The sequence below is a fragment of the Panthera leo genome, chromosome A2, assembly GCF_018350215.1.
Source record: "Panthera leo isolate Ple1 chromosome A2, P.leo_Ple1_pat1.1, whole genome shotgun sequence".
NCBI classification, from domain to species: domain Eukaryota; kingdom Metazoa; phylum Chordata; class Mammalia; order Carnivora; family Felidae; genus Panthera; species Panthera leo.
In genome coordinates, this window is record NC_056680.1 from 7,721,369 (window position 1) to 7,735,085 (window position 13,717).

The 13,717-nt window shown below is 57.0% G+C and overlaps 2 protein-coding genes and 1 long non-coding RNA gene across 4 annotated transcripts; 2 read left to right on the forward strand and 1 right to left on the reverse strand.

The window, feature by feature from the left end:
- Positions 1-602: 602 nt before the first annotated feature.
- On the reverse strand, positions 603-1,134 carry LOC122213947. The gene is made up of 2 exons (XR_006199708.1): positions 940-1,134; positions 603-727 (listed from the first exon to the last, which is right to left on the reverse strand). It is a non-coding gene; the product is annotated as an uncharacterized LOC122213947 (long non-coding RNA).
- Positions 1,135-2,331: 1,197 nt separating this feature from the next.
- ICAM1 (intercellular adhesion molecule 1) lies at positions 2,332-11,486 on the forward strand. Of its 2 annotated transcripts, none has more exons than XM_042928382.1 (7): positions 2,332-2,496; positions 4,128-4,385; positions 8,999-9,304; positions 9,668-9,955; positions 10,035-10,292; positions 10,475-10,723; positions 10,864-10,945. In XM_042928382.1, coding segments are annotated over exons 1-7 (1,428 nt in total). In that variant the 5' UTR covers positions 2,332-2,429; the 3' UTR covers positions 10,866-10,945. The 2 variants fall into 2 exon arrangements, with proteins under 2 accessions (XP_042784316.1, XP_042784315.1); XM_042928381.1 differs by having other exon boundaries at positions 2,337-2,496; positions 10,810-11,486.
- A 701-nt stretch (positions 11,487-12,187) lies between these two features.
- ICAM4 (intercellular adhesion molecule 4 (Landsteiner-Wiener blood group)) lies at positions 12,188-13,677 on the forward strand. The gene is made up of 3 exons (XM_042928384.1): positions 12,188-12,904; positions 13,026-13,331; positions 13,477-13,677. Exons 1-3 carry the CDS (start codon positions 12,511-12,513, stop codon positions 13,617-13,619), a joined length of 843 nt encoding a protein of 280 aa, XP_042784318.1. The 5' UTR covers positions 12,188-12,510; the 3' UTR covers positions 13,620-13,677.
- Positions 13,678-13,717: the final 40 nt, after the last annotated feature.

The following is a 13,717-nucleotide window of genomic DNA, read 5'->3' on the forward strand; positions in this document are numbered from 1 at the left end:
TAACTCCGCTCTGTCCTCATGTCCCAGCAAGCGCAGTTGACCTTGTCACCAAAAGGGATGTCAGATCACTTCTCTGAAGGCACTGCCCAGAGCAAGGGCCCATCATTACCCACTTCGACTAAAGTAGTCACCTCCTCTCTGGCCTCCTGTCCTCCCTGGCCCTGGGACATAGCTCCTGCTGTCTCAGGAGGGTGCCTGCAAACACTGGAGCTGGGGCTGTCCCTCCTCCATGGCTCCCACCTCACTGGGAAGAAAAGCCAAAGTCCTCTGCAGACTGACAAGCATGCCGGGCACCATCTCCTCCCTGCCCTCATTTCCTCCTCCCTTCCTTACTGCACTCCAGTCATATGGGCCTCCAGGCTGTCCCTACCTCAGGGCCTTTGCACATTCAGCACTCTCTGTCTGGTACCTTCCCTCTCTGATATTGTCACAGGAGCCTCCTCACTTCCCCGTGTCTTTGCTCAAATGTCCCCTTCTCAGTCTTTCCCAGAGTACTCTACTTAAAAGTTCATTAACCCTCACATTCCCTATCCCTCCTATTCTATTTCCTCTCAGCACTAATCACCAACACTCACCCCATATATTTTATTTTTGTTTCTTATCGCTCCCCCGCCGTTGAAACCATCTCTGCACAATGACGAAATGTTTGTCTTTCCTCATCACTGCCCTGTCGCCAGCTCTTGGAAGGATTCCTATCACAGCAGGCACCCACTGAACACCGCAGGGCCTGTCGGGAGAGATCCGAAAGAACCGCGCTTTTATGGCTGCAAGGAAGACTTGGGCCGCGCGGGGGAGCTCGCCGCCCGCGCACTGTGGACCAAAGTCCATACACCCATTGCGGAAAGCCCGAGAAAAATCCGCCGGAAAATAACCCCCCCCCCTCCCTCCCGCACAGGATTTTCCCAGTCCCTTCGAGGCTTGGGGCGTCCCTGGTCCTACCCTGCACCTTTGCCCAGGCAGTTCGGGGAGGGATTTCAGCACCCACCACACCCCGCGTAGGAAGATCCCCGTGGAAATCCCTTAGGAATCATCGGGGCAGGAGAAGGGATGCTTTTCTAGCTGAAAAGTGACTCGAAGCCCTATCCTCCGAAGGAAGGGCTCGAACGTCCCCTGGGCTCCCTCCCTTCCCCTTCTGCTGCGCGACCTCCCTGGCCCCTCAGAGGTCTCCATGGCGACGCGGCGCGCATCCCACAACAGGAAGTCTTAGGCGGCGTGGCTAAGCGCTGGGAGACCCCAGGGCCCCCAGCCTCGACGTGGTAGATGACAAGCCCTGGGGTCACACGCTTAGGCCGTGGCCTTGGGGTGGGGGGCGCGGCGGCGGTCTATAGCCACAATCCCTCCCCCTACGCCCCTTCCTAATGGAACTAGCCCCAGCAAATATCCGCACAATTTACCTCTGGCGCCCAGAGTTCAAGTTTCAAGAGCCAGGTGCAGCGCTTGGAGTTTGACCGCCTCCTCTCCTCGCCCCACTTCGGGGCGTAGGAGTTGTTTCCCTGTGGAAAGGAAGGGTCCGAGCGCCCCCTCTCCATTCAAGGTGTGCTACCTCAGTTTCCCCGAGGGGCCTGGGGACGGCAGCGGGGACCTCGGCGCGTCAGGACCACGCGGCTTCCTTCCTTTTTCTGGAGGCTGTAAAGACGCCCCCGCGGCGGAGGCAGAAAGGAGAAGCGCGGCCGCGGGGGCGGCAGCGGCCGCGGGCGGGGGGGGGGGGGGGGGGCGATGCAGGGCCCCGGACATGATGACGCCTCGAGTCCCACCCCATGGTTTCGCGGACCCTTGCATGTGCCCAGGCTTGCTCCTGCCGCTTCTTGGGAAATCTGTCAGCTGAGCAAGGGCTTGCCCCTTGGGGGAGGGGCACCCTTGATAGAGAGTGCCCCGAAGACATTCCTGGGTCCCCACCCTAAAGAGGGATCGTCCACTCGGTTAAGGAGGCCTGCGTGCGCTGGAGAGTCAGACGAGTTCGAACCTCCTCGCCGCTCGGAGGCTCGGTTTACCCCTCTGTGGAATGGGCACAATAACAGTCCCTACCGTCCAGGGTAGCTGGCGGTATTCCGTAGAGCGCTTAGAGCAGCGGAACCGCAGCACCGCGGTGAGCCCGGCCCCGGGACCGAACCTGTCGCACCGGGAGCAGCCCCCCCTGAGCTCGCCCGGCCGCCGCGCCCCTCGTTGCCTCAGTTTGGAAATTCCAGCGCTCCAGCGGCCAACGAGGGGGGACAACACGACTTAGGCTCGGCACCCTTTCAATCCGGAAATGCCGGAGCCCTCGTTCCGGAGGGGAAGGCGCGAGGTTTCCGGGAAAGTAGCACCGCCCCTCTGCCCCCCGTGCCCGGCCACAATAAAAGGCCCACGCGCTGCGGCCATGAGCCCAGTCGGCGCCGCACGTCTCTGCGCTGCCGGAGGTCGGTGCCCTGCTCTCCCAGCTTCGGCCCGCTATGGCTCTCGGCACCGCCCGTCCCGCGCTGCCAGCGCTCCTGGCCCTGATCGGAGCTCTGCTCCCAGGTGAGTCGGGGTGGGGCTGCCGTCGAGCCGACTCCCCGGATCCCCGCTGCGCCCCGGACGCACCGGGAGGACCCGCTCCCGGCCGACAGGGGATAAGCCCCTGTCGTACTTAGGTAGCTGTTTATGGGAAGTTGGGGCTAGAGCCGCCGGCTGAAAGTTGACAGCAGTGGGTTCGAATCCAGACCCTGGATCACTTCCACGGGAGGCCTCAAGTTAGAGGTTGACATTCCCGGAGCCTCAGTTTCTCAGCTGTAAGATGGAGAACGTAAGGGCGGCCACTCGAAATGGTTGTGTCCTGGCCGAGTGCCACGCCTGGCTCCAAGACTCGGTCTGATTGTGTGCGGACGTGTCCGGCACCAAGCTGAGTAGGCTGGGGACCCCCCCCTCCCAACACACACACATGTACATTCTGTTCCTCGTCCCCCTGCCCCTGGGGAAGTCCAGGACTGCCTCTGCTCAGGGGAATTCCAGGGCTGACTTGCCCAAAGGCCAGAGGCTGAGAGTGGCATGCCCCAGCACCCCTCGACCAACCCCAGTCTGGGGGTTGTCAAAGCGAGACAGGGGGAGCGCCAAATGGTGGTCTGTGTTGGGAAGCGGGAGAGTGGGAAAGGGACACCTGTGGTTACCGGCCCAACAAAGGGTTCTAGTCCAGATGCCAATGTGGTTTCTACTGCTTTTCAGCTGAGTAACCGCACTTCTCCCAGCCTCACCATTTCACTCTGTGAAATGGGAACTATCCCAGAATCACTCTCGGAGAATTCACGGAGCTGCTGTTTTCCCACACCTCCATCCAGATAGAGGAACCCAAAGCTGAGGACAGCAATCTTTGCAAGAGGCAGATAGATAGGCCCTTTGGAAGGGCCCAGATAGGTATTTTTTTCAGCTTTGGAGGCACCAGGGAGTCCGAGGGAGCTAATCACCACAAGCCCCCTTCTTCCCTGCAGCCAGGCACTGTCTGCCCTGTGCTAGGAGTCTCTTGCATTAAGCGGGGGCTGGGATGACTGTATGTACCCACCTTACAGAAGGGGAAATTGAGGTCTTGAGAGCGGAGACCACTTGGCAGAGGGAGGAGACAACTCAGTTGGAACTTTTCCATTCCTGGAGGGCTAGCCTCCTCCACCTCACGTCCTGGGAGAGAGAAGCACACTGACTTCATGTCCCTCCTCTGCTCAAGTCCTCCGTGGCTCCCCACTGCCCTCCGAATGAAGAACAAGTCCTTGGCATGGCCTGCCCTGCCCACATGATCCATCTTCCTGACCTTTCTCCCAGCTCTTCCTCCTCACTAACTCTCTCCAGCCACCCTGCCTCAGGACCTTTGCACTTGTGCCTGTTGCCTAGAATTAATTTCTCTCTTCTCTGAATGGCCAGCCCCTTCTCATCATTCGGATCTCTGCTCACACATTACCCTGTCACCAAGTCACTGTCTGTTCTCTCACCCTGTTTTGTTTTTGCCAAAGCTCTTATTAACATCAGTTATTAATTATCTTGTTTGCCTATGAATTTTTCTGTCTCCCACACTGAAGGCAACGTTTTGCCTCGTTCAGGGCTCTGTGCCCAGCACTCAACCCAGGCTGGGTACATGGTAATTGCTGATGAACCCAATTTGTCCTGACTTCCATCTTTTGTTCTAGGACTTGGAGGGGCCCAAACATCAGTGCACCCCCTAGAAGCCATCATACCCCGAGGCGGCTCTGTACAGGTGAACTGTAGTACTTCTTGTGACCATCGCGCCTTCTTGGGCCTGGAGACTCAGCTGACTAAGAAGGAGGTCGCTCAGGGGGACAACTGGAAGATCTTTGAACTGAGTGGTGTGCAGGAAGATAGCACTCCAATATGCTTCTCATACTGCCAAGCACAGACGATGGTTTCGATGTCTCTCACCGTATACTGTGAGTGGCTGGGCCCAGGGGCTGGACAAGGCAGGCTGGGTGGGGGAGGTGGACGCGTGCGAGTCCCCTCAGGCTGGGACAGCCTTTGTTGCTTGGTGGTGGGGACAGAGCTGGCTCGCCAGAGCACTGGTGGGCACATCTTCGGAGAGCCTCATTGTCGTTTGAAACCCCATCTTGAATTTTCTTGGGTGCATTTAGCGTATTAAAGAGATTCAGTACATTTGAGTACTATAGGCCTCTGGAAACATGTGACAGATCCTAGATATGACTCTTTATTTTATTTTTTTATTATTAAAAAAATTGTTTTAAATCTTAATTTTTGACAGAGAGACAGAGACAGAGACAGAGTACAAGAGCAGGGGAGGAACAGAGAGAGAGGGAGACATAGAATCCAAAGCAGGCTCCAGGCTCTGAGCTGTCAGTACAGAGCCCAGCATGGGGCTCGAACTCCCCAACCGCGAGCTCATGACCTGAGCCAAAGTTGGACACTTAACCGACCGAGCCACCCAGGCGCCCCTAGATATGACTTTTTATTTTTTTTAAATTTTTTTTTTTTCAACGTTTTTTATTTATTTTTGGGACAGAGAGAGACAGAGCATGAACGGGGGAGGGGCAGAGAGAGAGGGAGACACAGAATTGGAAACAGGCTCCAGGCTCTGAGCCATCAGCCCAGAGCCCGACGCGGGGCTCGAACTCACGGACCGCGAGATCGTGACCTGGCTGAAGTCGGACGCTTAACCAACTGCGCCACCCAGGCGCCCCTAGATATGACTTTTTAAAAGATGTAGTTTAGGGGGCGCCTGGGTGGCTCGGTCGGTTGAACATCTGATTCCTGATTTTGGCTCAGGTCAGGATCTCACTGTTCGTGGGTTCAAGCCCTACTTTGGGCTCTGCACCGACAGTGTGGAGTCTGCTTGGGACTGTCTCTCTCCCTCTCTCTCTGCCTCTCCTCTGCTTATACATGCTCTCTCTCTCTGTCTCTCTCTCAAAATAAATAAACATTAACAAAAAAGGAGATGCGGTTTAGGGGCACCTGGGTGACTCAGCGGGTTAAACGCGTCTGACTTTGGCTCAGGTCATGATCTCACAGTCCGTGAGTTCGAGCCCTGTGTCGGACTCTGCTGACAGCTCAGAGCCTGGAAGCTGCTTCCGATTCTGTGTCTTCCTCTCTCTCTGCCCCTCCCCCGCTTGTGCTCGGTCTCTCTCTCTCTCTCTCTCTTTCTCTCTCTCAAAAATAAATAAACATTTAAAACAAAATGTTAAAGAAGATGCAATTTAAAAGTAGCCCGGACATGGCAATTTTCACATATTGGCAGCAATCAAAAGGGTTGATAACAGCCATGCTGGCAAGACGGCGGGGAAGCGGGCAGTCCTGGGACATCGCTGACAACGTGGGAACAGAGAAGCACAGCCCCGAGTGGGGAAGTGGTGTCAGTTCTCTAAGTGGCCCACGCATGTGTGCTTTGACACAGAAATCCCATTCCTCGGGATTGGGCTTATGTGTGTCCCCAGCCCCGCGGGAGCGGCGCGGGCTGCGGGATGGGGTTATTTTACTGTGGCTTTATTTGCATGGGCAAAAGTTTGCAAGCCACTCGGGCACAGGGCACGGGGGAGATACGCTGTAGTTTGATCACTTGAAGGCGCAGTATGCAACTGCCCAAAGAGAAGGAGGAAGCTCCCGTGTCCTGAAAGAGAAATGACCTCCAAGGTGTCCCGTCACGTTCAAGAGAAGAGAGGCGTGCCCAGAACGAGTGGCATGCCCTCCTTGGTGTTGAGGAGCAGCAGGGTGGGGTGAGGGCCGCCCGTGTTGACACAGAAAGGAGCCAGGAGAGGAAATCCAAGAAATGAGAGAGAGAGGCTGGGGGAGGGGCGCTCCGGGAGAGGGCATGGGGCCAGTGTTTTCTATGTGCCTTCTTCTCTGGGCACTTTCAACTGTGAGAACTACTATTACCATAGGCAATGAATAAATAAAATTCAGATGAAAACAAGATGGAACAAACAAACAAGGAAGAAAGGACAGAAAGAGAGTTAGCCAACTGGTCTCGGGGTTAGACAGCTTTGGGTTCCAGTCCCAGCATGGCCTTTATGGACTGGGTGGCCACGGGGGATATGGCTTGTTGACTGACTTTGCCGTGAGACCTCCTCGCGTGGGTGTAATGATGCATTGAGGCGTGAAGGACACTCCACCATCATGGTGTCTGGGCAAAGCCTTTGGGGAAAACAGCGGCTTTGCTTCTGATTTGGAGCATGTTTGGGCAGATTCTGGCCAGCTGAGGAGAGTCCCCAAACGTTCCCAGTGGCCTGTAAAACCCCAGGCAAACCTCCTCGAGGGACTTCTGCATCTTGGCATGATAGTTGAAAACCCAGTGCTCCAACTTTGGGGCCTGGGTCTGCCACGTCTCTCCCTCTGACTTTGGGTACCAGGCTTTGCCTTAATTTCCAGCTCTGTGAAATGGAGCCGATGTCCTGCACACAGGCAGGGGGTCACCTAGGAGAGGCCCTGTCTAGCTTGGTCCTGCCCCACCCCTGGTGTAAAGATCCCTGGGTGGCTGAACTTTCTCTAGAAAGGATAAGCGTGTTACCTCCTGTAGGAGATGACCCCTAACTGGGCCTTGAAGGGTGAGTAGAAGTTGGTATAGACAGGCATTCAGGGCAGAGGAAACAGCCTAGGTTTGAGTGGGAAAACATGCTGAACGGAGGGGGTCGGTGTTAGGAAGGACTGAATACCAGCAGATCGGTGGGGACTTCCTCAGGGTGTTAGGAAGCCATGGAGGATGTGAGAGCAGGCCAGGGATCTAGATAGCAGAAGGCCGGGCTGCCTGGGTGGCTCAGTTGGTTAAGTATCCAACTCTTGGTTTTGGCTCAGGTCACGATCTCATGGTTCATGGGTTCGAGCCCCGAATTGGCTCTGCACTGACGGTTCTGAGCCTGCTTGGGATTTTCTCTCTCTCTGCCCCTCCCACGTCTCTCTCTTTTGCTCTCTCTCTCTCAAAATAAATAAGCAAATAAACTTAAAAAAAAAAAAAAACAATCATTAGCAGAAGGCTGGCCTTTTGGGAAGCCAGCGAGCAGTTGGCCGTGGACCTCGTCCAGGCCACATGTGTGGGCAGTGGCTGGGTACAGGAAGGGAGGGCAGACAAATACTTGGAAGAGGGAACTAACCAGGACTGAAGGTTGGGGTTCAAGGAGAGGCAGGGGCAAGACAGACCTCCTCCCCCAGTCTGGCCTTCAGGGCAAGGAGCTGTGCTCAGAGATAGGAACTCCTTTTGGGGGCTGAGGTTTGAGGTTTGCACCCAGCTCTGCAAATTCGTGTTTGCAGCAGGTGCAGGTGGGTAAGCACTGGACGTCTAAAGGTTTTCTTGCCCCCCCCCTTTTGTTTTTAAAGCTATACTGAGATATCATTTACAGAATACATACATAAGTCACCCCTTTCAAGTGTACAATTCAACAAATTTGCATGTATTTATAGAGTAGCACAGCCCTCACCACCATCTAATTTTAGAACATTTCCATCACCCTAAAAGGAAACCTCATGTCCATTTACAGTCATTCTATTTCTTAAATGCATTAATGAAAGCCCTACCTCCAATAACCCATTTTACCGCTCAGGAAACTGAGATTCGATTTCTCCAACTGCTAGGGCTGGAGCGATTTCCAGGGCAAAGTCGCTCGCCTACAGCTCATAGCACAGAAGCCCCAAAGCTAGGAATCAAACCCAGGGCCCTCAGTGCTAAGTCGCAGCTCGCTGGGACTCTGCTTTTAATTTTCACTTTCAGTCCTGGCCTGAAATTCTGTTACTTTATGTGTAACAGGGACCCTGGCCTGCAAAACCCAAGCCCACGTGTTGTGTTTTCAGGGGATACTCAGAGTTCCGTTTTGAGTGTCTGTTGGTTATTCTTGCATTTTTAACATTTCAGGGGACCACACAGCACATTTGGGAACTTCTTTCCCTTAAAAGGGGGCTCCTGAAAGGCCTTAAGTCAGTGCGGGTGGCTCAAACTTATTTTTTCTATAAATACAGAGAGCCTACTGTGTGCCACCAACAGATCAGGGAACAAAGTTGACAAAGACCTCCCCCCCACTGCCTCTCCTGGGCTGAAGTTACCTGGCAGGATGGGGAAATAGAGAAACGAGTTAACTGAGAAGATGTGTGTCACCCTTGGGTGTCGGACAGTGAGGGGTGCTGTGGGGGGAAATAAGGCCAAGAAGAAGAGAAGGGGGAGCATAGGGTCTCTTAAAAACAATCTCTACTCAATCTCTACTGGACTGGGCAGTTTAAATTTACTGTATGTATTTGACGGGACTCCCAGTGATAGATTTTGAGGTTTTTGGTTGTTTGTTTGTTTGTTTGTTTTTCTTCCACTCTTCACTCTTAGACGCTACAGTGGATAAATTGTTTTTGCCCCCTTCTCAGCCACCTGGGGACTTCCCACCGGTTTATCCTGAAGCTCTTAACATTCCTGTCTGGCTTAGGTGGTTTGGGGTGTGTCGCGTGAAGAGCGGGAAGTGGGGAGGCCCCTGGACGGGCGCAGCCCGCACCCCAGCGCCCCCTGCGGGCGGGCAGCCTCTCTGGCTCACACAACCCCCCCCCCCCCCCCCCCCCCCGCCCCCAGGGTTCCCGGAGCGCGTGGAGTTGGCCCCCCTGCCCCGCTGGCAGCCCGTGGGCGAAAACCTCACCCTGCGCTGCCAGGTGGCCGGCGGGGCGCCCCGGACCAACCTCACGGTGGTGCTGCTCCGCGGGGAGGAGGAGCTGAGCCGGCAGCCGGCCGTCGGGGAGCCCGCCGAGGCCACGGTCACGGTGCTGGCGGGCAGAGACGACCACCTCGCCAATTTCTCGTGCCGCACGGAACTGGACTTGCGGTCCCGAGGGCTGGGTCTGTTCCAGAACAGCTCGGCCCCCAGGCAGCTCCGAACTTTCGGTGAGGCGCTGGGGAGCTGCCAGAGAGGATAGGCTGGGTGGGGGTGGGGGTGGGGGAAGAGAGGGGCCTTTGGTCATGGGGGTGCTAAGGTGGTGACCTACCTAGATTACAAGGGCTCCTGGGAAAGAGCATGTTCTTGGCCATTGGGATGGGGTGCACTGGGATGGGGCGCCCCAGCTGCAGGATCTTCTGAGGAGGCGGTAACCCCATATGTAACCCCATATGTGTGCCGGGGCAGGGGTGACCCCGGGCCACAGAGGCTCTTGGGAGGAGGATGCCCCAGATGAGGGAATGAAGATGCCCCCAGAAAAGGGCTTTAGGTTGCCTGTCCCCTCTGTGTTCACACCCACCCTCTCTCACCAGTCCTGCCAGAGACGCACCCAAACCTTGCTATCCCCAGCATTGTGGAAGCGGGCACAGAGTGGCCCGTGGACTGCACCATGGACGGGCTGTTCCCAGCTTCGGAGGCCCAAGTCCGCCTGGAGCTGTCTGGCCGGAATCTGCACCCCACAGTCACGCACAAAAACGACTCCCTCTTGGCCACGGCCCATGATAAGGCCAACATGGAAGAGGAGGGCACCCACCAGCTGTCGTGCGTGGTGACCCTGGGACACCAGAGCCGGTCGTGGCGGGAGAATGTGACCATCTACAGTAAGTAGAGACGGGGCGGGGCTTCCAAGGGGTGGGACCGGTGCTGGGAGGCGGTGCTCACCGTGTGCCCCGCCCCCAGGCTTCCCGGCTCCCAACCTGACCCTGAGTGAGCCAGAGGTCTCAGAACAGACTGTGGTGACCGTGGAGTGTGAAGCCCAGGCCGGGGCCCTGGTGATGCTGAGCGGGGGGGTCCCGGCAAGGCTTCCAGGACCCAGGGCCCAGCTCCAACTAAATGCCAGCGCCGAGGACAATGGGCGCATCTTCTTCTGCTCTGCTCTCCTGGAGGTGGCCGGGCAGGTGCTACACAAGAACCAGACCCGGGAGCTCCGTGTCCTGTGTGAGTGGAGCTGCTGGACAATGACTCCTAATCCTCAAGACCCAACCCCTAAGGCCCCTGGAGCTCCTGCCCTCTGGGGGTCCCCTCCAGCCCTCTCCCCAGATTCCAGGGTCCTCCTGTCCCGGGTGGTGAGGGGTGTCCTGGTCCCTGACCTCATCCCTCATCTTGCTGTGTTTCTCCAGATGGTCCCCGACTAGACAAGAGGGATTGTCTGGGAAACTGGACGTGGCAGGAAGGCTCCCAGCAGACCCTGACATGCCAAGCTTGGGGAAATCCAGTTCCTGAGCTGAAGTGTCACCGGAAGGGGGATAATGCTCTGCTGCCCATCGGGGACCTGAGACCTGTCACGCGGGAGGTTGCAGGCACTTACCTGTGTCAGGCCAGGAGCCCCCGTGGTGAAGTCACCCGTGAAGTGGTCGTGAACGTGATCTGTGAGTGTGCCGGCGTTTAGGGCTGGGCAGGGCAGAGGCAGTGAGCCTGGCTCGATCTTCATCACCCACTGTGTCCTCCCCCACAGACCACCGGAATTACATCCTCACCACCATTCTGGTGACAGTTGCTTTCACCATAGGAGCTGCGGGCCTAGCTGCTTACTTCTATAACCGCCAGCGGAAGATCCAGAAATACAAGTTACAGAAGGCCCAGGAGGCGGCTGCCATGAAGCTGAACACACCAGCCACGCCACCCTGAACCTGTCCCAGGACAGGGCCTCCTCCTCAGCCCCCCACACAGTGGCAACGGTGCCACATTGAACAATGGTCCATTCAGCTCCACCCACCTTCCCAGGACGCCCGAGGACAGGACAGAGGCCTCAGGATACAGACAGCATTGGGGATCAAGGCACATGCACACTTAGGATCCCCAAGCCTCACACCTGACCTGTTGTCACAGGACTGAGCCATGAGGAGGGGGCGGGACTTGGGTCATGACTATGAGGGGTGCCAAAGCCTGACCAGACCAGAGGGGGTGTGGTGGGACACTTGACCTGGGACACCCAACTGCGAAACAGTGAAACTCACCCCTGCTGCGTGTGCTGAGGCCCCGCAGTCCTAGGGAGAAGTGGCCTGCACAAACACATACAGCATGGAAACATATCCCCATCCTTCCTCTGACATGCCAGCTCCAGTGCGGCTGTCCATTGACTGTCCCCGACTTTTGATGGATGTATTTATTAATTTGTTCTCTTATGAGCTATTTATTGAGTGCCTTTTATGTGGGTTAGAATAGTAAAGAAGAGGAACGTAGGTTCCTGTTCTCAGGGAGCTCTCAGTCTAGCCTCATTCAGGGCCGCCGGGTACAGTTGTACTGGCTGTGCACTGCAAAGGAGTGCCTGGCAAAAAGATCAAGTGGGCTGGAATTTCCTACTCCGGCTGGCTAAGCTGCTTTCCCCCAGAAGGGGACTGGCAATGGTGATATGGTTTAGTTGGTAACCTGCCCAGGGGCAACCACTGAGCCCTTACTCCTCCCCCCATCTCTGACACTGACCTCTGTTAACCACCTCTCTGCCCATAAGCATCTGCTAGTGCTTACAGTGACACTGTGGCGTGCCTAAACATGAATGCCCATTCACTGGCAGCTGAACCATATAGTCCCATGAAACTATGCCCAACCGCTGTGTGTCCCTGCCTTGTCCTACCTGGTTCCATCTTGGGACCATGCAAGAACAGAGCACTCTGGCAGCTCCAAATTCCAGCGGAGACAAGGGCCCTGCAGGCAGTGTGGAGGAGAGGCCTGGGAGGATCTCCTCCCAGTTCCAGAAGCCTCTTTCTTGTGCTAATAAAGCTTGCTAATAAAGCTTCCTCTCAGTGCGCCTGCCTTGTGTGAGTTGAGGGAAGATGTCACGTCCAATTGGAGCCCTTTCTAGTCCCATCCTCCCACTTCCTCCTCATCCTCCCATTTCCTCCCCTAAGAAAAGGCTGCCGGTTCAAGGCCCACCCCTGAGGCTCTGGTCCAAATCTGGAGCTCTTTAGAACCTCTTAAGATTCTAGCGAAAATTAAAGATTCCTCTCCAGAAAACTCTCTGACCCTTGGTTTCTGGTGGTTTGGAATCCCGTTCTTGAGCCGAGGGAGGGGCTGAGGGTCTTTACGCAGGCTCCAGGGCCCTCTAGGGGCCTCTGTCTCTCCGGGTGGGGCTGAGGAGGCGGGGCTGCGGGCCTCTTTATCTCCACAGCCAGCTTTGGCTCCCTGGCGCGGGGCCCCTCAGTCTGGGCCCTTTCCCATGGGGTCTCTGCTCCCCCTCTCGCTGCTGGTTTTGCTGGCGGCTGCCTACCGGGGAGGCGGGAGCGCGCGTTGGCGCCGGGCTGCGCGGGCTCAAGGCCCCGGAGGCAACTCTCCGGAGCCCTCGGAGACCTCGGCGTCCTTCTGGGTGCGCGTGAGCCCGGCGTTCAAGGCCGTGCCGCCGGGGGGTTCAGTGTGGCTTAACTGCAGCAGCAGCTGCCCCCTGCCGGAGAATTCCAGCCTCAGCACTCGGCTGCGGCGGGGCCGAACGCTTAGTGGGCCCGGCTGGGTATCCTACGAGCTGTTGGATGTGAGGGCCTGGAGCTCCGAGGTGCGCTGCTTCGTCACCTGCGCAGGAGAAACGCGGGGGGCCACGGCCAAGATCACCGCCTACAGTGAGGGACTGGGGCTCAGGTTCTTCTGGGGTGAGGGGAGGGGGACGGTGGGGGGGGGGTATTTGACAGTCGCGTTAGGGGGCGCACGCGCACCTTGCTCAGCGGTCCCCTCTTGCTTTAGAACAGCCGCACAGCGTGATCCTGGATCCCCCAGTCTTAGTGGGCAGTGAGTACACGCTGCGCTGCCACGTGACACACGTATTCCCCGTGGGCTTCCTGGTGGTGACTCTGAGGCGCGGCGGCCGGGTCATCTACTCTGAGAACCTGGAGCGCTTCACTGGCCTGGACCTGGCCAATGTGACGCTGACGTACACGTTACCAGCTAGGCCCCGCGACTTCTTGCAGCCCGTGACCTGCCACGCACGCCTCAATCTTGATGGCTTGGTGGTCCGCAGCAGCTCGGCACCCATGACGCTCACAGTCCTCGGTGAGGCACCTTTGGAATCCTGGAGACTTGAGGAGGGGTGGGGAAGGGTTATGACCCCAGCAGGGTGAGAGAGCCAAGCGGCAGCTCCATGCGGGGCGTCACATCAACATGTGTTCCCTTCCTAATTCTCACCTCCTGTCCCCAGCTTGGAGCCCCGCGCCCAAGGTCTTGGCCTCCACCTCCATCGCGGCCTTTGTGGGGATCCTTCTCGTCGTGGGGGCCACCTACCTGCGAAAATGGCTACTGATGCAGTCCCGGGGCGCAGAGGGGGTGGTCCATGACCGCTGAGCCAGAGGAAAAAGGAATCAGAAGCAATTTGGGGAACCCTGACTGGTTCAATAAAGCCTTCCTCAGTCAGCCTCCGTCCCGTGGCCTAAACGTCCCCC